At 38.7% G+C, this 24,937-nt stretch overlaps 1 protein-coding gene across 4 annotated transcripts in view; it reads left to right on the top strand.

The window, feature by feature from the left end:
- Positions 1–24,937, top strand: part of zfhx3b (zinc finger homeobox 3b) — a 499,602-nt gene that overhangs the window by 169,932 nt on the left and 304,733 nt on the right. For all 4 annotated transcript variants that reach the window (XM_048546438.2, XM_048546439.2, XM_048546435.2 and 1 more), the window contains one exon: positions 17,918–18,414. In XM_048546438.2, coding sequence (XP_048402395.2) covers positions 17,918–18,414 — 497 coding nt within the window. The remainder of the gene's footprint in view (positions 1–17,917; positions 18,415–24,937) is intronic.

Below are 24,937 nucleotides of genomic sequence, written 5' to 3'. Positions count from 1 at the left end.
TTGAAAATATTAGCTATATCGGTGGGTATAAAAAAAGGGAAATCCTGCAGTCTGTTTCAGGGCAATTGGTCTTGTAATTTTTCTCCAACTAAGTAGTGTCCAATACAGTGCAACTCACTGTACATAGTGCACTGTTTACTTAAACAAACTTCTGACCTTCTTATAATATTAGTCTACTCAGGCTAAGCAGGTTTGGAGGTATCTTCAGAAAGAATTGCAGGACACCTTCACTTGCCCTGTCTATTGGTACGTGTTGCAGAGAAGCTGTTTGTGGTGCAGTGGCTTGTCCCTTCCTCTGGGCCAGGAGGCCTGGAGTCAAGTCCCACCTGGCCTCCAGGCAGGTGTCATAACATGTCTGAATCAAGTTTAAAAATATCTCCAAACTGTCAGAAAGGAAGTATAATTTCACTTTTTTGGGGATGTAGGGGCATAATTAATGTCACTGGACTAGCAATCCAGAACCCCAGGTTAATGTTCTAGGTTATTGAATTGAATCCCACCATGACAGATGGTGAAATTTGAATTCAGTTGAAGTCTGGACTGAGTTATGTTCTGAGGAAGGGTCACCGGACCCAAAACATTAACTCTTTTTTCCCCTCACAGATGCTGCTAGACTTGCTGAGCTTTTCCAGCATCTTTGTTTTTGTTCCTGAAGTCTGGATTGAACTGGCCTAATAATGATCCTGTAATTACTTATGCTTAATGGACTGCATTTTGTCCATGTATTTTATCAACATGCTTTATTAACATAATCAGTCCGAACATTTTTTCCAAAACCGCTGCATCCACCAGTTTGATTTTAAAGTAATTGAACTAAATCTGTTATAGCTATGTGCCTCTAAAATAAATAACCCTAATTGCCTAAGGTTATCTTGATAACCTTGTTCTAAAAATTATGGAAGCCTCAAAATTGCAAATATTATAGAATAAGCAAAGACCTGCAGATGCTGGAAATCTGAAACGAAAGCAGACGTTGCTGGAGGAACTCTGCATGTCCGGCAACATCTGTAGAAAAACAAAAGTAGTGTCAGTGTTTTGAGTCCAGTGATCCTTCTTTAGAAGAAAGACAGAAAAAAAAAATGTTGTATTAGATTCAAATCCTTGTTTCGTATATAAATACATTTAGTAATCAGATCAAAAGAAATCTATGCAGGCCTCCTAATAAAATTGGAGTAAAAGTTTTCCTTTTTCTCCCATGTTATTTAAGAGGGATCGTATCAGGATTGGGCAAACCATGAGTATCTGGAGTGAACTCATTACAAAATTCATTGGTTAGTTTGATAACAGATTTTGCAAACTGTTTATTTAGGTTATTCAGAATTAAACCTCAAGGAAGGAAACTTCCCCTTTTATCTACTTGAGTCAGGCCTGAGTATGACATTACGGATTAACCATCTAGGCCCTATGAATAGGACAAAGATTTGCCTACCACGTGCCAGGCAAATAGGAATGGGTAATAAATCTTGCCTTGTCAACGTCATTTGCACCTAAGATATTGTTTTTAATTGCTGACGTCCACCATCTTCAAGAAAGATCAACAATTTTTTCCCTTGATGTGAATGTCACTCAAGCTGGTCATTTTGTCTTTATTTTACAATGGGAGAATGCAATGTATGAATTTTTATAAATATAAACTACATCAATCATTCACACACTAAATATCTGTATAGTGGTATTTAGTATTGGTAGTAAAATTGTTTTGTTAGGCCATACACAGTTTCAGAATGCTTTCAGACTTTATGCAGAAGCAATCTATTCTTGGTAAGTGCAAATTACTTGTACAACATTGACCTGTTCAGAGATGGTACACACCTCTGGAGCAGGTCGGACTTGAAGCTGGGCCTCTAGGCTCAGAGGTAGGGACACTGCCACTGCATCACATGAACCCTTGAACAATATTTGCACTGTATACAAGCATTGAGTATTATTTAATGAAATCATTTTGTAGCAAAAATTAAACTTGCCTTAGATAAGATTATTTATTCAAAGTTCTCCACAAGCAATTAAGTCATTTTGAAATGTAATCACTGTGATAATGTAGTAAATATGATAGTCAATTTTCACACAAGTAGATTCCACAAAATACAATGTAACTAGATAATCTATATCAAATGTTAGTTGAGGATAAATGTTGGCCAGTGTGCTAGGAATACTCCTCTGCCCATGTATTCAAACAGTTCCATGGAATCTTTAATGATCATCTGTCAATAATCCTTGGTTTGAGATCTTGTCGACAGGACAGAACCACTGATGGCACAGCTCTTCCTCCGATCTGGACTGGTGACAGCCTAAATTATCTGTTCAAGCCATTGAACTTGAAGTTGAATCCATCTTATTCTGACTCAGAGGCAGAAGTGCCACCACTGAGGCAATTTAGGATGCTTGGTGGATTTTCAGCACTACAGCCATAGGTCTGTGGAGCTTAGTTATGCAGCCTTTGACTCATCATTATACTGATGGCTCGCACTGGAGAGAAGAACTTGGAGTACATCACAGCAAGGAGGACAGAAGGCTTTAGACCTGCCTGGCTGCGGCCAGTGCCATGGCTAATTGGAGGCAAGGCAGTTTAAGCTGAAGCATTATCCTGACAAATTGTTCTCATCATCTCCCCCAGGATGGAGCACTATGTAATACAAGATAGTACAATGTACCATCAAGGAGTTTGGCTGAGCACCAGTAAAGCGCATCGAGGCTAGGATTTAAACTCAAGGTCTCTAATTGAATGACTGGCGCTGCAATGCTAGACCTGTGAAGCCACGATCATTATAGAAGACAGGGCCCAAACATTGGGCACAAAGTTCAAAGTACCATTGCTTAGTTTTTGATTAGAGATCAGTTGTGGAAAGTTTATGAAGTATTCAGCAAATTTAAAACAAAAATTGATGCAAAGTTCTTGAACATATTCAAGATTAAAATAGTGATCATGTTTCCCCAAGGATTTCTTTTTAGCTAGAACGTAGGCTATAGATTTAGGTACTACCTTCATTTTCATTAAGTTAAGATTGGATTGCTGATATTTAGAATAACATACCCAACAGCTTGCTGCCACTATTCAAGCAATCAGAGCATTTTGTTTGCAAGAAGAGAAATTCCAGGAGCAACTGATGAACTGGCTGTGCACTGTTGTTTTGTCACTTAAGTTCTTGTTTGTTGGGTTTATTTTTTAAATATTAACCAAGACACAGTTAGTATTTGTTCATTGTTGGTGACTGCAGAATTAATGTTGTATTTGATACAGAACAAAAAATAAATGAATCCATGGCCGACACAGCTTTCACTGTAGTTTGATTCATCAAAGTTAATAGAATTAAGTGGTGCTGGTCTAATGATACAGTTTTGACTTTGGACAGAATTTCAAAGAAAAGATGAAATTTGTTGAATAAATAATACAACCCAAACAACTATCTGAAATTACCACCCAGCCCCTTCCCCTCCCCTTCTCTGTTGGAACAAATTGAGAATGATGCATCTTTCCGGTTTTCACGACAGTTTAAAAAAAATGTCCTTTGATTTTGGCAGAATTTTCTCTGTTGATACAGTAGCTCTCAGTGGGGGACAATTCTTCCATATCCTCATATTATTAACAGTAACATGTTCTTGTAAGAATATTGGACTTGGAATTCTGCCAGAGCACATTATAATATATTAAATGTAATCTCCTGCAAGGTGATTAAAAAAGATCAGAGTGCCCTAGCATATTTTAACACATTGTGCTGAATCCTGTGACATCTGTCACTGAACCCATGTAGTGGGATTTGGAGTCTGTTATTTTTTTTTCGTAATATTGTTGGAAAGAGTCTCTTGGTAATAGAAACTCTCGGTAATAGGAATAACGGTGCTTGTTGGATTTGCTGGGTCCCCTGTGGCAATAGTGGCAGATTGCCAAAGTCGGGGGAAAGAAAGCTAGAAGAGGTTGCAAAATTAGGCTCAGGTGGCCCTTAGTTTAATTAGGAATAATGTAAAAATTATACAGTAATATAGATGTTCACAAGATAAGAAATATCCAAAATTATAATTGTGCTAATAGCTGAAAGGTTCCTACTTTACAATTACTTGTATTTATATTGCTTCCATGTAGAACTTGTCATCTCTTTGAAACAACTTAATGCCTACGTGGCATTTAAATCTTAACTGTGCATTGTGATTTTTGTCAAAATAATGCTTGCAATTGTTAGGAGCCTTTTCAATGATTTTCTGAATTGCCAAAATAAATGTTGTTATTGGCAAGCATGCAAAGAGTTAATTATATTGTATTGTAGACACCTGCAATATTTTGCTTGATAAGTGCCAATGTGTTTTTGTACAGGCTTGTTTAACCAATGCCTTTTCATAATTAAAAATTGATCGTTGTAACTAATTTTTACCATCTGTTTAATTCTCCTCTGAGTTAAAGTGCTTACATTTTAAGATGCGTAATAGCAGTAAGCCCTTTATACAATGTAGTTCCCAGCTTTTTGGAACTTATCCTGAAACAGTCTCCAAGGCTGTGTTGCGTCTACAGTCGTCAAGCTCTTCTGCAAACTGCAAGTTCTACTGTCATCTCTTGCACCTCCATAGTTAGCATGTAAGATCTTGGCAGATTTTGACTTTATTCATGTGTCCATTGCTTTTAATCACAGGGTCATTCGGCTCTCCAATGTTAAACTTAAAGAATAGCAGATGGTAATTTATAATGTACAGGATAACCCTGTTTGGTTCAGTTATCTTTGAATTTGTGAACAATGCCCTGTAATTTGAGGGGTTTTATTGTGAAATTTGTACTCAAGGTCAGAGATGCCAGTACTGAGAAACAGATCACATTGTAATACATAAAACTTTACTTAAAGTGATCCAGCAACATGTCACAATCCTAATTTTAATGTTGTTATTATTTATTGCAGAATAAAAGCAACATTGTCAAAACTTTCCTCTATCATTCATCAGGACAATTCACAAGAACACCAAAATAAAGGGGAACAACATATTCATACTGTATGAAAAGTCTGTACTGATTGGTTAACGTTGACTAGTAGAGATTTTGCCATATAGAATACATTAATACATTAATTAAATTTGTTTCATTATATGTTAACATGATGTGGGGATTGTTGGCTCGGCCAGCATTCTCTGCCTAATGCTAATTGCCCAGAGGGCAGTTAAGAGTCAACGGCATTGCCATGGGTCTGGAGTCACAGGTAGACCAGACCAAGTAATGACAGCAGATTTCCTTTCCAAAAGTCCAATAGTGAACCAGATGGGCTTTTAATGATATTTGACAATGGTTACATGGTTGTCATTAGACCAGCTCTAAATTCTATCTTTCTTTGAATTCAAATCTGTCCATCTACCCTGATAGGATTCAAATGCATATGGCTAGAACATTGGCCTGGGGTTCTGGATTGCTAAGCAAGAGACCATTCCATTACACCAATGCCTTCCCCTTAAGTGAGGGTTAACTGCCAAGATTTGTTTAGATTTAAACCTGGCAGATTGACTTATTGGTTAAGGCATGTTTCTGAAAAAGGAAGCAGAAAATGTCTGGTGCCTGTTTTCTTTAGTTGAAACAGGCACAGTGTATATATTTTACTTTCTATCCGCAAACAGCAGGGCCCTGTGTATTAATCTGTGTGGCTTTCAGGATGCTTAAATGCACTACACTATAGGCCTGAATGGCCATCTTAAATTGGTTGTCAATATAATTCTTAGCAAATCAATATTATTGATCACATGTTATCCAACTAATTTGAGATTATCAGTTATGCTGAGCTTAAATTTAAACAAGGTTTGACAGTTGATTGTCACTCATTACTTAACTAGTGCACTCTCCACAGCAATGCTTCTATCAGGTGTTAAATACAAGGGCTTAAATGCCTTTTAGACAAAGCATAGGCATATACTTTCCTAGCAGAGATTTATTGCTATTCATACTCCACAAACTCCAGCCACACTGATTACTTGATCATTTATTTATACATCTAATTCACACAGAATTATCCCTTAATTCATATCTAACCATTACTTGTTCCCCAGATCCATTACGCTTAGCAACCCCGCTGGATCCTTCTAGATCATAACAGACTTCCTTTTATTTCTTTTTCAAGTAAATCACTAATTTGTACAATAATAAAAACAAAACAAAAAATGACCAAATATTGTATCCCCTCCATTGGACTTTTTTTAGTGAATGTAAAAGTTCCAAACTGTTTTCTCAGTATTTCTAATAAATTCTTTGTGCTTGCACCTTTCTTTGGTCATGCAATCAGACAGCTCAATTTCAATTTTAATTTTAAAATTTTCCCGTTCTCCAGCATCTATTGATTAAAATTGATATTGATCCTCTTTTTTTTGGTTCATTCATGCATTTTTTGAATGTAACTTATCCCATAGTAACTTCTTGTTGGTGTTGGATTGGTATTGCACTCTATCCCTTTTTGCTTAGAAAAGCACGATATCCACTGCCTCAAGAAGATTAACAGTTGCTGCTACTAAAATATTCTTTGTTCCACTTCTAATATTTTTAAGTTCCTAAGGCAACATTTTCTTCCCTTCTCCCTAATGGAAAATTACAAACTTGAGAGCACATCACAGAAATTTGCAGCATAAGAAGCATCACTAAGATCAATACATTTAAAATTCCCGGCATTTCCTAGTAATGGAAGTTCCAAAACACAGTCCTCCATTTTCATTTTTTTCTGCCTCAATAATTTCACCCACCTGGAGATTTTTCATAATCTTTCAACTTTAAGAACTCAAAACTGGCATCTAGCTTTGTAGGGTATCTAGCCAATTTGGTCAATAACAACAACTTAGCCAATAACAACACTATTTCACTGTGTTAATAAAATGATAATTCCAGTTATTTTACAAGGAATGAGTACTGTTCTTAAAGATTTTAGGGTGCTTTCATTCCCAACGTCCTTTTTTTATTTTCTCACTCTAATTGTTCAAAGTCAAGAAAACAACTTAACCAATCTATTCCATATTACAAAATCTCCTGACCATTCCATTACTGCACAATTGAAAGATTTTGGCATGACAAACTCATCCTTGGCCTGAAACCTCCAGTGACCAATACAGTAATCTCTCTTTGATCCATCCATCCATCTTTTTCCTTCAAATCTTCTGTTCCATGCCGAGACAGAGTCAAAGTTTATTGTTTTCTATCCAGCTTTATTGTTACTCTCACTTCGCAAATTCCAAGCGTACTGATTACTTGCTCTCAATATTGATATTCATTTTAGTTCCCTCTTGATTATCCCTTAATTAAAATACAACCATCATCTGTTCCCTAATCCCAAACAGTCTCAGGCATCCCTGCCAGAATCTACAAGGTGATAACATCAATCAGCGAGCACATGCCAACTGAGCAGCATATTCCACTCATACAGGATAACTTTACTTCCTCATATTTTTATTCTTGCAAATTGTCCTGATACTTGAAAGGCAAATGCTTCGACAAAATTTGTCTGTTTCAGTAGTATTCAAGTCCCATTTCACTAAGTGCTGATTTGAGAGTTGACCTGAGTGAACTTAACAATTATAGCTAGATTGCTCGTAAGCAATCCCAGCTTATTTCATCATGCCCTTTCACAACCAGCAGAAATGGGAGACTCTCAGCTTTTAAGTCTGACCTATATTTTCAATCCAGCTCCAGAAGTTAAAACGGCAGTGTCTAACCCTTTGCATTATCTCTGCTCCCATGTCATTTCACCATTGGTCGGGTTATTGAGTTAACCCAGCATCTTTCATTTTAAAAATTATTTTTCTTTTACTGATGCCAGCATTCAGTGTGGCTATCTCAAATGAGATTACATACCCTTTAAGTGTGGTCAGTTTTGACATTTTTAGACTGTTTTCAGTTCATTTGAAATACTCAACCAAGATTCGATTTAATTCATGAAGCTACTCAATTCTTAACCACCCTAAATGATCTTATTGGCGAGAAATGAACTGCAATTTGACATTTAAATAAAAATAAGGTTCTTAGACAATGTTTCTGGGAGAGAAAGAAAAACAAGTTCACATTTCAGTGCTTTTTAAACATTTGGAGGAAAGGTAATGTTGACTATTCTGTGAAGTTATTTCCTTTGGTCCCAATCTCAAAATGAAGAATACAAGGACTACACCTGTGAGCAAGGAGGCCTGAGTTCCAGTTTCACCTGCTCCAGAAGTGTGTAATAATGTCTCTGAGCATGTTATTTAGAAACTATGTATAAGGAATGGATACACATGGAGACTTGCAATTGCTTTGATATTTACTGTGGTCATTGTAACGGGGTCAGCTAACTGGACCTCATAGAATATGATTTTCCTGCTTGGGGCTGTTAATCTGGTCCAATCAGGGAGCCCTGGCTGACATAAGAACAGGAATGTCAGACACCTGTCACTCTGAGAGCTGGCTCTGAGGGAGCTGGATCAGTGTCAAGAACTGGCTACATGCACATAAAGGGTGACTTACTGATGGGATACAGACCTCAATGGAGTTATTTCAGTGGTGATGAGAGAAAAGCATGCTCCTGAAGAAATTCACTCACAATTGTCGTCTTGGAATTAGAGTAAGCATTTCTGGCATCATGCCTTTATTCAGGAAGCTTTACATGTTCAGTCCTGCTATTGAAGTCTGAGCCCAGTATGTGGAAAGAAAGTGTTACTTTTTCCAGCCTAATGACATTGGGGCAGATGAAAAGCAACAAGTAACTCTCCGACAGCTTGTGGACCTGCAGCTTTTTTCAATATCAGGAGCCTTACTTTCCCTGAGGTACCAGATACTAAATCTTGCATGAGATGACAGATTTAGTTTAAGGAATGTTATGACCCCAAGCCTCCTCAAATTCTGAGACCCTGTTGGTTTTACATGGCGATTCAAGAACCAAAGGAATCTGCATTGGGATTTTTGACTAGGTTAAGATGACTGACAGAGACATGTGATGTTGTTTTAACCTTTATTGAGATGTTGAGAAACTGGTACGTGGTTTTAATGATGTAATCATGCAAAAGTGTCTACTATCTGAAACCCAAGTGGTATTCATACTGGCTTTATCGTTGGAAAATGCAGCAAGCAGAGCATATGAGTTGCAGGATACACTGAGGGAAATGGACACCCTACTCCAACTGAGCTTTGGGAGCACCACTTTATGGAAAGCAGTTGCTTAGCCTCAGTCAGGACATATCCTGGATAGAGGGACTCTCGGTCAGCCCAAAGCAAAACCCCGAAATAAAGTCAAGCCTCGGCCAAACGGTTAAAATTTTCTTCAGGATCCAGATCAGCAAGCTATTGTTGCTACTGCTAGTATGTGGACTCGAAACAGCAAAAGAGTCTCACTACACCTAAATTGAATAAGAAAACTCATAGGCCAGTGTCCTGGAGAGTGCACAGCTTGGAAAATCCAACCTGGACCCTGCCTGGAATGATTGAATTTCTTAGCAACATCCAAACTAGAACCAATCAAAATAAACATTTGGTTGAATGGTCCACCCATTTTTAATGGAGGCCAATACTGGCATGGCAGTTCCAATGATCACAGGACTAGCCTTTAACAAAATTTGTTCCAGACTCCAGCCCTTAAATTTAAGAAAGACCTCAGCTAGACTGAGACGCTAAACCAGGTAACCTTTACAGATTAAGCTTTGGTTTCAGTCTCTTATGAGAAGCAACTGGTTCAGTTATGACTGCTTGTAATAAAAGTCTTGGGCCAAGCCTGATGGTGGGAAATTGGCCATCTAGATTGCCCCAACAATTTTCAATTAGAAAATGGTTGCCTGGGTATGTATTACTTAAATATCCAGAAGATTTTCAAGAAGGTCTATGGACTGTCAAAGGAGCCAAGGAATGTTGACCAGGAAGCAATTCCATGATTCTGCAAGGCCTGTCCTCTGCTATTTTTTCTACTGGCAAAAGTACAGACAGATATCAGAAGGCTGGAAAGCAAAGGATTCATCTCACTAGTACAGTTCATGGAATGGGCAGCTTCAGTTGTACTGATTATGAAGCTTGATGGGTCAGTTCGCCTTTGTGGGGTTTTTAAACAAATGACAAACCACTTTGCAGCTAGTTAAATACCCAATTCTTTGTTCAGAGCTTCATATGCAAAGCTGGCAGGAGAGCTCTCTTTCATGAAGCTGGGCATGACCTTGTACTTGTTTGTAGATGACGATCCTCAAAAGTATGCTACAACAATATCCATAAGGGTTGTGCCAGTATATAAGGCTGCCATTTGGGGTGTCGTCAGCATGTGCAATTTTTCAACGGATAATGGAAAACACCTTACAGTGTTTACCCCAGGTTGCCATATATCTAGATGATGTGCAAATTCCAGGGAAGACCATTAAGGAGCACTTTAGAGAGCATGGAATAGTCCTTAGAAGTTTGCCCCAGACAGATGAAATGTGTGTTGTAAGCATACCAAGTGACCTACATGGGCTACTGAGTTGACAAGACTGGATTACACCAGTTGGAAGATAAAGTGATGGTGATCAAAGTTGCCCCAGCTCCCACGTCAGTACCAGAGCTTAGGTCTTTCCTTGGGATGGTCAGTAATTATTGGAAGTTCATACATAACCTGGCTTGCATCGGGCACCGTTGCATCAACTCTTAAAGAAGGATCAGCCTTGGAAATGGTCGTGTAGCCAAGCCATAGCTTCCATGGAAGTTAGGAAACAGTTACCATCCTCTAAGCTGTTGGCACACTGTGATCCTAAGTGAGATCTAGTATTGACATGTGATGCCTTCACATACAGTATTGGTGTATTATTAGCTCATAGGTGGTCCAATGGACAGGAATGCCCAACAGCGTTTGCACCCAGGTTCTTGGCTAATGCAGAATGTTAAATACACCCATATAGAGCAGTAAGGTTTGGCAGTCGTGTTTGGAGTCAGGAATCCACCAATGCCTTTACAGAAGAATAAATTTATAATAATGTGGACCACATCCCTGCTAGGTCCACTTAAAGGGGACACGGCAGTACTGCCCATAACTTGAGGCTGTTTTCAGCAGTGGGCTGTAATACTAAGTGTATTTAGTAACAAGTTGGAACATTTTCCGGGAGGCCAGGTAGCAAATGCAGATGCATTGATCAGCCTCCCATTGCCAGATAGAACACCAGTGGTATAACCACTTGAAGAATCCATAATGGTATTCAATTTCCCGGACAAACTTCCAGTCATGGCTGGCAGTATCAGACTTTGATCACAGCAAGATCTGGTCCTGGCAAAACTGAAAAAGCTAGTGACCACTGGGCCAACCGAAAGGCCATCACAATCAGAATTTGAACCTTTTTGGATTGAGAGAAACAGTAGAGGATGACATATTATTATGGCCAGCAGGAATGAATGTCCTGAGAAAAGGTTGCCACCAGATGTTGGCTGAACAGCACCAGGAGACATCCAGGGGTTTCCAAAATGAAGTTGTTGGTGAGAAGTGGCCAGGATTGGGTGGGGACAAAGCTGCATGGGTGGGGCAATGCCCAGAGTGCCAACAAGCACAGAAATACCGCCAGCAACTTTCCCACTTTCATGGGAATGTCTGGGTAAAAATTGGACTTGGCTACACGTTAACCATGCAGGTCCTTTCATAGGGTCAATGTTCTTAATCATTGTGGACACCCGCTCAAAGTGGTTGGATATGCATAGAGTTCATTCACCAAACACTTGAGCGACAATAGAAAAACTGTGCATTTCTTTTGCAATACATCGACTCCCAGAAGTGCTGGTCACAGATAACGGGCTATTATTTACCAGCAGGAAATTTGAGTATTTTCTAAAGGCGAATGGTATAAGGACACCTCCATATCATCTGTCATCCAGTGGTCTGGCAAAAAGAGCAATCCAAACTTTTACGGCAGGTTTCAAAAAACAACCCACAGCTTTGCAGGATAGCAAACTGTCCCAGTTCCTATTTGATTGTAGGACCGTCCATCATGCAACTACAGGGAAAGAGCTGCTAACGAGGAGAAGCCTCCTCACCAAGTTAAATGGGATCTTTCCAGATCTGGAGGGGAAGGGTCAAGTGGCTTTAGCAATGCCAGAGCTGGGCATGAGCCTTGGCTAAGTGAGAGAGACACGTTACATCAGGGGGTGAAATTTGGTGTAGGAATGGTGAGAAACAACACAATACCAGTTTATAGACCAACAGGTTTATTTGAAAACCCAAGTTTTTGGAGCCTCCCTCCTTCTTGAAGGAGTGAAGTTTCGAAAGCTAGTGTTTACAAATAAACCTGTTGGACTCTAACCTGGCATTGTGTGATTTTGACCTTGTCCACTCCAGTTCAACATCACCACCTCCAAATCATGGTGTGGGAATGGCCCTGCATGGATGAGAGGCCTGGTCATCACAAGGTGGGGTCTAGTGACGTATACAGTTTGAGTAGGTGCGGCAATCCTGAACAAGCACGTGGACCGTATGAAAGCTGCAAACTTGCAAATGGTGCAGGAGCAAAATGTGCCCAGCTGCTTGACAGCCTTTCCAACTGTTCCAGAACCCATGGGTTCTTTCTTTACATCAAACATGGAAGATACCTTGGAATCTGAGATGGACCCGGCAGATGTCGCCACCTTGGCATCTTTGCTGCCTGAAGAGCAGAATGAATTTCTTCCATGATGCATAAGAGGTGAGCTACTGTGTGTTATACATTGCCTGTATCAGAGGCAGAACTGGAGGTCCCTGACTTGGTACTAAAATGTCTGAGGAGGAGCTACATAAAAAAAGAGAACCAGCCTAGATCCCAGACTGAGAGGAGGAGGCATGTGATGATTGTAACAACGTCAGCTAGGTAGCCCGCATAGAATATGAGTTCCCTGTTTGGGGTTGTTAATCTGGTCCAGTCAGGGCGCCCTGGCTGACACCTTGTTCACTCTGAGAGCTGGCTGTGGGGGAGACTCAGTGCCAAGGACTCTCCATGCGTAAATCAAGCTAACTTGGTGGCAGGATTCTGGCCTCTGTGGAGTTACTTTATTTACTTTATGGCCAAACTTGATCAAATAGTGCAAGTCACAAAGTCAATACACCAAAAATAATTAAACTTCAGAGTAACTTGAAGTCAGGAAGTAAGAAAAAATAGGAGAAACTGATAAATCACAATGGTTCATAAACTATCAAAAACAATTTGTTCTTTTGTTGTCTTTGATGGCAATAGTAATTTGCTTCTCCCGATCATTGATGACAAGGATGTTACTGAGTGAACATTATTTAACCATTGTTCCTGATGAGTGGCTGAAAGAGAAATGGCTATTGAAATTTTAAGTGACAAGCATTGCCTGCTCTGTCCACGTAGGAAAGGAAAATACTTCTCTGAAAATTGAGCTCAAGTCCCATTTTATAAAAGTAGTAAAGCAAGAGCTTTTATCACATTCGGTCTACAGAGAAAGTATATATATTAAAGTTAGGGCTCATGACCAGAGAGCAGCTCAGTAGGAAATCCACACAATATACCGATAATGTGCTATTAGAGCTCAGAGAGCTTTCTTTATATCTCTTAATAACCACTGGAAGAAAAAATTGTTCCGGTATTTGTGTGTAGCCAAATTATAATCGAATTTTTTCACAATGCTTTTTGATGCTTGTGTGAATATGGTAGCAGGAATTCTTCTCATGTTCTCCTGTCTTGTATCTGTAATAATAAAAATCAAAGCATATTCTTAGTAACTTTGTGGCTCACAAGTCATTGAAAGCACCAAAGCAAGAACAAATATCTCAAACCGCTGGATTCATCTGTGCCCTGTCTTCTATGTTGACAAGGACTGATCAAAGAAGAAAGAAAAACATTGGAAAGTTAGGTTCAAAGATCCGTAATATGTTGACATTTGCAGCATATGCCTCAAACTGCCCCTTCCTCTTGCATACAAATCTTTCATTGTTACTGTGATAGTGGTTGAACCATGCAAACTAAAACAAATTTTATATAAATCAAGTGAATCAAACCAGTGCAGATATAAATTGTATACCTTTCACTAATGTATAATATTGGAGGGTTGAATGTTTGGAAATACTGCAAATTTTTTGGATTTTTAGACAAACTGTCATTTCACAAATACTTTTTGAGTAAAATATTCCAGAAAATGAATCTCTCCCTGTGTTTAGTCTCCCTTCTGCTTCCTTTTCGGTTTTTATCTTAGTCTGTAGTGGAAATTTGTAGCATCACATCATATTCATATGTGGGGCTGTCTTTGAAAATGTATTGCTGAGGTTTATTTCTGATTTGTATGTTGAATTGCCTGTAGCTTTGCAATCTGTGTTTTCAAGTTAATATCAGTAAAGAAAAGTTCACAGTTATTTTTTCAAATTCATATTGAAGGTGCTTTCAACAGACTTAGAAATATTGTACTTTTTCTGAACTCATTGCTCGTTGAACACTTCTGAATAATTTTATTTGCCTTTTTTTTTGCTAATCTGATTATGTTGAAGTAAGGAAACAGATGCGATACCAAGGTTTAAGCTCAGAACTGTAGTAAATTTAGACGGTGTTGATATAGTTATTCTGTATTGTTGTAACATTTAAATCCAGTAGGGAATTCAAGAGAATCCTCATTATCCCAAGAGTGATCAGAGTATAGAATTTGCTACCCAAAGGAGTAGTTGAAACAAATAGCATAGCCACATGAAGGGAAGCTAGCTGAGCACATGAGATAGAAAGGAGTATAGGATATATGGGTATGCTTAGATGAAAGGTTGAGAAGCGAATGCTTACATGGTGATAAAAGTGCCAGCATATACCAATCAGACAGAATATCCTGCTCCTTTGCTGTAGTCTCAGTAGAATTGTACAATGACTGGAAACTTCATTGCTGTTATCTAACTCTTGAACAGACCTCTCAAATATTAATTCTGATGTCTCTCTCTCTGTACCTTCTCTGTGGCAGTATCACTGTATTCTGCAATCTGTTCTACTATCCTGATGCGCTTTGTATGGTACAATTTGCCTCTATAAAACATACAAAACAGCAATTTTCACTGTATTTCAGTACGCATGACAACAATAAATCAAATTTGAAACTCAAACTCAAGTCTTTGCCATCTCTGATCAGTTCTTATGCATGTGAACACAGTAAGGTAGTGCAATCAGATTCAGAAAGATTAGGAAAGAATTCACTGGAGGTCCCACTATGTTACCTGCTATAAAATATAGTTGGGCATTCTGTCTATCACGTACACAAATGCATTAACTAATTTGGTTGAAAGGAAACAGCAACCAAATAGCACATTTATGCACATTATAATCAGACTGAAACCGCAGAGCCAACAATACATGAAATTACACTTTTTATTGAATTTCTTCAACATTAATGGGGCTGGTTCAGTTTTTGATGACAGGACCAACTCTTACATGTTTGACCAACAGAAGCCAAAATCTTCTCTCAGCTTTAGTACTACAGCTTAAGTTTAGATTTAAATATTTTTATGTCCACTGATTGGTATGCAGAAAGCCAACATGATGATTAAATTTTAAAGGCAATTGTTGAAGAAATGAAGATAGCTTATGCACTCATCTCAGAGAAGTCTTGAATTTGCCATGATCATAGCATTGACTCAGAACAACCAAATGTTATGCTGATGGAGCAAGTATTTGTCTACATGGCAGTGCCAGCACAATCTTTGGTAGAAGTATGATGGCACTTTGCCATGCAGAACCAGGGAGAAGATTTCACTTAATGATGGTTGCATAGTTAACTTCCGATAGTTCATGAACTATCATGAGACCAGTTGCTAGCAAAACAAGAAAGTCGAGGGAAAATCATCCCTGTCCTTTCATGCATGTTGCACTTATTCTACCAGTTAGTTGGCAGAAGAGCAAAATTGGCAGAGACCTATTGGCAGATGACCAGTTATTTTAAAGAAGGAGTAGTACCTTATTACAAATCAATTTACAAGGTTGCACCTTTCTGCTCATTCTGATTAAAACTGACTGTGCTGTTCAACATCGGCAGTAATTGCCAGGAGAACAAGGACCTCTAATAGCATTTGAACATTTTAGCTCCCTTGAGTGTTTATTTTAAACCGTCCGGAGACACTATTTCTAAATGTCAGTTTGTACTGGCAAATTTGAGTTCCTCTTGCCAGGGTTTGACAGAATCTTGTTGATCCAAACGGACCAATAGTTACGTTGGAAATCCGAGTTCAAACTGTCACCATTGTTCAAAACTGCGTGGATTTTCCAAGTTCTCAGCCAGACCGCTAGGTGGAGCATTGCAAGGTTGTAGAACTTCAGTCTGGGGGACTGAAAACTGGATGGGGTTTGGCAGCAAGGGAGCACATATTAACAATCTCATCTTTAAAAGAGTATAAGCTGTATGGTGCATTTAAAGCTAATTATTCCTAAGAATTGGAATTTTATGAAATTAGGAAGTGCCATTCACAGTTGTAGAGCTTTTATGCTATAAATAAAGGAGTTGTTATTAATTTACTGTAAGTTGGACAAGGTCAGCTCATGGTTTTACCTGGTCAATGATGTATTAAAGATTGTGTAGTAAGAGGCATTAGACAGATCTGTAAAGCACAGAGGTTTTCACCTTCCACTGATGAGATCACCCATCGCACTGGCACTGACACAACTCTGTTAAATGGATGTATTGACGCAGTAATGGGATAATTAGCTCTACCTCTCTGCTGTTGCTGAAACATAACATAAGTTTCACTACAGCTATTTAAAACTGCTTTGCGTATTGAATTTTTTTTTAAACTTCATCCCTTTTTCCCAAGCTACCAATTGTTTCACCTTGTAGTTGAACACATTGAGAATGTTACTGTTTCTCCCATGTCTATGCCCGTCAACAGACCAGGATCAGTTTTGAGTTGCCATTCTATACTTTGTGTTGCCTCAGGAAGCCCTTATTTCACATTTCATTTAAAAAGGTAAAATCTGATATTTCAAATGATGAATATCTGAAATAAAAAATTCATTGTACCAGAGACCCTCAATAACCTTGTTCATAACTGAATATATTAAAAAAAACTTTAAAATTTTGGAATGACACCACGAATTAGAAATTTGTAAAAAGAATATTTACTAAAGGTGTAGACCTGTCATTTCTCTTTCAGGTTTTGATTGGCTTGGAGTGTAGTTTCAACATGATATTTGGACCAATCGTCACTAAGATAGTGAGAAATCCCACAGTGTTCAGGAAAGTAGGGCTATATAAAGGAGTTGTTGGTATTAAAAATAATGCAGTAATGTGCTTAAAAATTATTCATTTGAATTGCTTTAGACTTGAGCTGCTGTTTGGAATCCAGATAAATGCAGAAAGTGGCCTTGTGTTTGTTTTTAACATGACATCAAAATGGTCCCTAACATCAATATACTGGGTACTGAAAGTTATTGAAATAAATAATTGGTCTTTTTTTTCTCTGCATTCTAAAATGATGTTTCAACTAAAACTGCTGACACTGGAAACTCAAAAGCAAGTTGTTTTGAGTGTGATCAGCCAAGTTTTGCCCACGTTTCCTTTTGCCATGTGCATGCTGAGTCTTTATCTTTAAAACCTGTAGAGGCTACAGTTCAAATCTAATCTGGCATTAGCTGATAGGAATCACTGTCCCTGAAGGCTAATAACTGATCACAAGTGAAATGAATTTTGACCAGCTAGTTTTGTACTCAGAGACATGAGCCTAAAGCAGACTTTCGTGCACAGCTTACCATCAACAGCTGAAATGAATATACATCTGTCACTATTGTCTGTACCAGTCGAACATTGCAGTAGATCTGCCAATATATTTGCATAAACAATTTGTACCATGCCAATGTTATCCCCAGGTATTGGTAGGTCGAATAGACCTCATTAACATAGACAGTATTGTCAGTGCTAGCTTTGGAAGAGGATTTATGAGGACTGTATCATCGGGTTTGTTAACAAGTCAATATCTTACAGTGTATGACCATCACCTCTCATAATTTTTACGACTGTTACCATTCGTTTAATCTTTCTTTTTTTATTCTTGGTCTTGTGCAGTTGGTGGTGAGATTCCTCTTGACATGCGACTGGGAGGCGGGCAGCTGGTGTCAGAAGAACTCATGAACCTTGGCGAAACGTTCACGACCACAAATGACCCTTCTTTGAAGCTTTTTCAGTGTGCGGTCTGCAACCGATTCACTACGGACAACCTGGAGACACTCAGCCTACATATGAACATTGAGCGCCACCTGCCCGAGGAGGAATGGAAAGCAGTCATTGGTGACTCCTACCAGTGTAAGCTCTGCCGCTATAACACCCAGCTTAAGGCCAACTTCCAGTTGCACTGTAAGACAGATAAGCATGTGCAAAAATACCAGCTCGTAGCACACATCAAGGAAGGGGGCAAGGCCAATGAGTGGCGACTGAAATGTGTAGCGATTGGGAATCCAGTGCACTTGAAATGCAACGCATGCGACTACTACACCAACAGCATTGAAAAGCTGCGATTGCACACTGTCAACTCAAGGCATGAGGCCAGCTTGAAACTATATAAGGTAGGAAATGTCACAATGTAGACATCCACAAGTCGAACTAGACAACAATCATTAAACCGTCCTCCTGTTGTAACTAAAACAAGTAGTTGGGATTGGAGGCTCTTTCTGAGGTTGTCATTTTTACCTTTGAAATAAGGCTCCCCTGCAAAATCTCAGTACAACTGTAATGCTTAAATATGGCTTAACTTATCCAAAAATGTGAAATTTGGAATCTTTGCTATTGAGTTAATGCTTCTTGTACAGTTGGTTAACACAGCAATCTTAGGAGAAGTGGGCTTAGATGAGAAATAAATATTGCCTAAGTTAGATGTATTTAGGGTTACGAAACAAAAATTGTTTGATTTTACTGCTGTCACATCAAATGGAGCAGCAAATCTATGAGATCACCTGTATATGCAGTTGGTGGAATTGAGGGTGGTGTTGGGGGTGGGTGCCATGAAGCAGGTTTTTTCCTTTAAAATGCGTATCTATTTTACCAGGGTTAAACATGAAACTTCCTAATATTGACTCTTCGGGTAATTGCTCAATAGGTTTCAAATGACTGCCTATTTTATCTGCCCAGCTCATAGTCAGTACCAAACATAGGGTGCAGGGGTTGCCTACCATTGTAGCATCATCTGAGTTGTGTAAATGTTAACAGCAAAGTTGTTAGGTAAAAATAAGACATTACAATGAACTCATCACTTCCTTCTCCTACCTACTCCATGCTTCTTGCTCCTTCTCTTTCATTCACCTTATATTTGTTCATGGGATATCTGCTTCACTGTTGCATATTCCTAGTTGCCATTGAGAAGATAGTAGTGATGAGCCATGCATTTTCTGCCTCTCCTATTGGTTCGACAATATCAGTTCAAACCACATGCTTTACGACTCTCTTAACAAATTCCCTCACTCAATGCAGAGTTTATAAAGTTAAGTATTTTATGTTTTTTAGAACTATTTTCTAACCAAGCTGCTCACCGATGTTGTTACATACCTCTGGAATGGGTGGGACTTGAACCTGGGCCTTCTACCTCAAAGGTAGGGACACTACCACTGTGCCACAAGAGCCCTATAAAGATAAGCATAGTTCAAAGAGGTTGTTTGGTCCACCTAGCTAACATTCTTTCATAGAATTCTCTAATTTTGCTCCACACATCCAATTGTCTCTTGAATTACTTAAGCTTCTGTCTCCATGATTCCTGTATTTGACTGTTGTTTCTAAGAAGAAATGCTTCCTAGCCCCAGCTGGGAAATACTTTGTTGGCTACATTCCCATATCTACTTGCCCTGCAGTGACAGCTTAGTTTGAAATCATATTCAGAATTTAGCTTTTCGATATCCCATTTCTGTAAAACTCCTTGCTGTTTTCCGACTTGCGAGGCTAAAAAATCCAAGATTTCTAACTTTTCTCCAACTCGGTCCTTTGATATCGAAGGTCTACCCTTTGACTCTTCTCTGCACCATGTCTGGGGCTTGGGTGCTTCCATTAATGACCAGCGTGAATTCAAAAGCAACAGCCTGATCACAGCATTAGCTTCAAAATCCCAGAGCATTCATTTGTGTACCTCCAAAGTCTGCTTGACTTGTTAATTACTGCTCTGTGCTGACTGGACGTGATCATTTTTTAATCTACCAATTCATGATCTCTTTCACTCTGTTTGTGACCTTTCTTACTATTATTCATTAACATACCCACATTTATTTTTGTAATGTGTAAAACCTTGTACTTACCTTTACAGACTGTTACCTAACTTATTTCTGCCCACTTTTAACTGTTACCTTGGTGCCTCTGTGCAGTTTCTTGGTTGATAAATCAGACAGGTTCAACTCCCATCTTCACTGCAGCAATTTATTCACCTATAAACTTGACCAATATATATTGTATTTCTAATTCCAGGCTTTTATGCAGACCAATAATGGCAGCACCTGTCTGCCTTACCCAAACTCACACCCTGAAATAATTTTTATTACATCTTTGATTGTTGACCAGTCATTCCATCAGTTAGGTAATTTTGGATTCCTGCTGTGTGCAGTGTTACATTATATGCTTTGTAGTTTTATGCTTTTGAATCAAAGTAAGAGTGGCCCATAGCACCTTAGTGTGCCACAGATCTTAGAAATGTATTGTTCACTGTCATGTTCCCCTTGCTTTATGTTTTTGATACTCCCCTCCTCATCCAAATCTCTCTGTATGTTACTTGCCCTTTCCCTGACTGATGCTGGGCTTTTGTCCCTCATTTCACAATGGATTCCTGCAGCCATTGTGCAAGTTTTAAGTAATATGTGTTCAAATCCCATCATAATATTGGAGAATCTTAATTCAGTTCAAATAAAGTCTGGAAAAATAAGTTGATTCTTTTAAATGAACCTGAAATTGTCAGATATGAAAACCCATTACGTGCACTAATTGGCCAATGTTACATGGCCTGGCGTATATGCGACTTCAGTAACTCCAATGTGCTTGATTCTTAACTTCTGTCACGTATGGCCTTGCGAGGTACTATGTTTCAAACCACTGCAAGATATTGAGGGCAACAAGGGATGGGTAAAAATGCTGTCCTTGCCCAGATTGAATTTTATGACTTACACCTTCTTAGTTTGGCTGATGTGCATCAATGCACACCCTTCCTCAAACTCAGTTTTGCCTATTTAAAATAAAGAAGAACTACTTGGAGTTCTCACATTGTTACATTTGCAGTAATCAACAAGAAAATTGTGCTGCGTAACTGTCCCTTGTGCAGTGATTCCTATCTGAGGCTGTGCCCTCTTCAGAACATTCTCTTAACCACGCCCTTATTTCTCCTTTTCTGGCCCTGCCTCTTGCATCCTCTCTTTTACTTCTCTCTTTCCCTTTTTTCCCTCTCTTAGCTCACTTTCACCTTCTTGGCTTTTACTCCCTTGGTCTTTATCACTTTGAGAAAGAAACATATGGAACAAAACAAAATTATTTTCAGTGGGCAAGTAAATGTTTCTGATGTGGTTGCCTCGGATAATTTATTGGCAAGTGGTAAGAATCATCATACACTGTAGTTGAACCTGTTGGCCTTTTATTGCTAAAATTGGAGATGACCTCAACACTATTCATATGCCTTAACTTTAAGTGTGTCTCTTTACATTCAAGTGCTTATGTCATTGCATTTCAAATGAGCATGCTAATATTTTTAATTCTTGAAAAAGGTCCTGTCAGCTTGGCCTGTAGCAAAGAGTAATTTTAATCTGATGATGCCATTAATCAAGATTAATCTCTCTTGCTCAAACAAAAATGTCTAATGCTTAAACTTAGCATAAAATCTAATATGTTGTGTTCTCTATAGCTTTAATGTTCCTTGTGTGATGTTGTGATTGATGAATGGGTTTGACATATCTAGGACTGATGAATGAAATATAAAATTATAGTGCAAGCCTTTCTGGTGGGAACCCTGCAGGAGACTATTGTGTTTTTGTTTGTGCTTAGATGTTAGAGTCTTGAAATTGCAGCTTTTAGTACTTGAGAAATAAGGGTTTTAGGTTTTGGAACTTGCAGCAAAAATAACTAATGTTAAATTTATTTTTGTTCCTGGCAATATAAATATGCAGTACTATACATTTGGAGACTATTCTTCTGGCAAATGTAAGGTCAGACTTCTCAGAAATACCTCCCTCTTTGAGGTCTGGGACAGCTTGTTGCCCAAAAGGAGCTGAGTCCCACTTTAAATCCCAAAGGTTTAAATTGTTTGTTTTTAACTTCTTTCAAGATCACACATGGTATGAATTAAGAGCTGGTTTCAACTCATCTGCAGAAGCAGTTGCTGTATTTCTCCTTTACAGCTCACGTTCTTCAAATGAGCCAACTAACATTCTTGACTACTCTGTGTGAATGACTGTTTTTTTGGAGAACTTTAAAGAGTTAAGAAACATGAATGGATAGATGTAAACTTGCTGCATGTTTTCATGTATGTGCCATGACTGATCTGTGATATTATTCACCATGAAAGTTAGTTCTCTTAAAAACAAGTGACTTAGAGAATATGAGAAAAGATGTAAAAGGCTTCAGCATAAGTAGTTATCAGTCTTGGGTGCAATCTTCTGCTCCTGGATGTGGTGAGCTCGGAGGCAGATAGGGTAGGTGGGGTGGTGGTAAAGCCAAACTCTACCCGTTGCACCTCCACTAAAATATACTCAAGGGTGGGTAAATCCCCAGTCAGTTTGGCCTGCCTGACCTGACACTATTTGAGGCCCTTAAGTGTTCAATTACAGAGCCTGGTCCAAAAGACTCGTTGATGCTCAGCAATCTCTGCCAGTAGTGACAGCATCCTCTGTGGTGCTGCTGAGTGCAAGAACTTCTGTCTTCTGATTGGCCTGCCTGCACCCCTCGCTGATTATGACTTCGGTTCCTGAGGCATTAATTCCAGATCCACGTCTGCCCCTGGCCTCACCAGTGCCTGATTGTGATTAGAGTCGGCAGGCCTTTCTTTGGACAAGGCAGTGCAGGTCTCCTCCTGACTTTCCACCTTGCTGCCTCCTTAGCAGATGCTGACTCAGCCTTAGCAAGAGCTCACTCCTTATTTCTTAACTTCCCTCTAAACTCCTTACCCTCATGAACAGAAATTACTGCTGAAACAACTATTATCCATAAAGAAAGATTGCATTTTAAAACCTTCCAGTGAGGTGAATACAAAACTGTGCTTTTCTAAAATGTGAGATTGAGATTTGAAACACAGCCCAATGCCAAAACGGTGACTTTACTAAATTTTTTTAATGAATGAGGATATTTAGTGTTACCATCAGTTTCCTTTTTATATTGCTTTGAGAGGGTGTCAATATTGTGATATCATTGTATGGAAAAGTCGGTGTTGTAGGCATATTGTGATGCATTGAGTGGGAAATAAAAGAGTGCTGGGGAGCGCTGACAAACATTAAGATGTAGTTTTCAACAGCTCTTACACAGTTTTCATAATATTGGGTGTAATTTATAATTTGTAGCAACTTTCAAGTCCAAATATCATTGTTTATGGAAGTGGAGAAAGATGGCTTAACCTCCTGATTTCAGAAAACCGTTCAGGTAGGCATGCAGTAAGCCTGTACCCAGCTCAGTGTAACCTAAGACGGGATAAAGATCCAGTTAATGGTACTCGACTCAGGCAGCTGAATTGCTGTAGACAGTTGTATTGATTTTCACTGGACTTAAAGCTTCACCTTTTTCTCTAATCATTCCATAATGGCTTTAGTATGAACAATCAGGTACAAATGGCCATAAATCTACCAGCCGTATTCCACTTACCTTCCACTCAATGTCAGGCACAGACTTGTAGTTAACCCAACTTGGCAGTAGCTTTGGGACAATTTTTTTTCAGTCCAGCTTTCCTGCCAGTAAAGCTGTTCCATTTAAAGAAAAAAAGATAGAATCACAGAACAGCTGTGTTTTTGGGAACAGTTTCTGTGCACAATTTGATTGCATAATGCATCAAAGAACCACACAACTTAACTCTATCATTTAACATGCTTTAAATGTCATTCTGTAGGCCTGTTTGCTAGAATCCAGGAATGAAACATTTACTCCAGTACTGCATTAAATAATGTGATTTCATGGTTTAGGAAGAGTTATTAAAAAGTCAGAAATGTATGGCCCAATACGGTAAGTCTTCCTGTCATAATGGCACTTTTAAATATGAAACATTTTAGACTAGTTGTGGGGAAAATTCTATTTAGCTAATACCTTTCTTGACCCTACAGTCATGCTTAGGAGCCAGAAAGACATTTGGGTCAGGCACCACAGGATATCTAGTTCCCATTTTCACGTCAAATATTCTGCCCTGATTTTTGTATTTTCGTATAAAATTACTGTGCCCCCATTTAGAATGAAAATTGTCTGTGTCAACCTGTCATGTTGTAATTACACCCTCCTTGATGTGGTGCTGCAAGAAATGCATGAAGACACAAAGATTTTACTTCCAGCAAAATGCTGAGGATCTTGTAAGAACAGAAAATGCTGGAAATATTCAACAGAACTGGAAGCATCTCGAGATGGAAAAGGAATTAATGTTTCAAATTGATGACCTTTGTCAGAATCCATTGATAAACTGACCATATTTAATATGTGTTCAGGAAATAAGGTATTTTAAAATAATCAAAACTGAGTTTGAATAACTATCTCTGCTGTGGCCACAAAAGACCTCTTGAATAAACACATTTTTCAAGCTTCAAAATGAATCTGGTTAACCTGCATGGTTTAGTCACTCACATGTTGTGTTCACATCTGTAATATTCAATTTTAGTTACACATAAGCAAGTGTGCTTTGAGATGGGCATGAAGCAGATCTTCAAAGTCAGAACTGTTTATTGAACATTATGCATTATTTACAGAGCCAGGGAGATTCTTGGTAATTTCCTTGGAGTAGGTCTGTCTACCCACTAAGCATGGGACATACATGATGCCATTGACCATCTTATTGACACCTGCAGCCTCATACTACATCTGCCTGCAAGAATCCATCCTGTTGCTGAACGTTACCCTTTCTCATTATTAACATGTCAACTTTTTTTTCTGTTATTAACCTGTAAC

The sequence above is a fragment of the Stegostoma tigrinum genome, chromosome 16 (genome assembly GCF_030684315.1).
Source record: "Stegostoma tigrinum isolate sSteTig4 chromosome 16, sSteTig4.hap1, whole genome shotgun sequence".
NCBI lineage: Eukaryota > Metazoa > Chordata > Chondrichthyes > Orectolobiformes > Stegostomatidae > Stegostoma > Stegostoma tigrinum.
The sequence above is the reverse complement of the archived record's forward strand: the minus strand, read 5'-3'. Positions and strand labels throughout refer to the sequence as shown.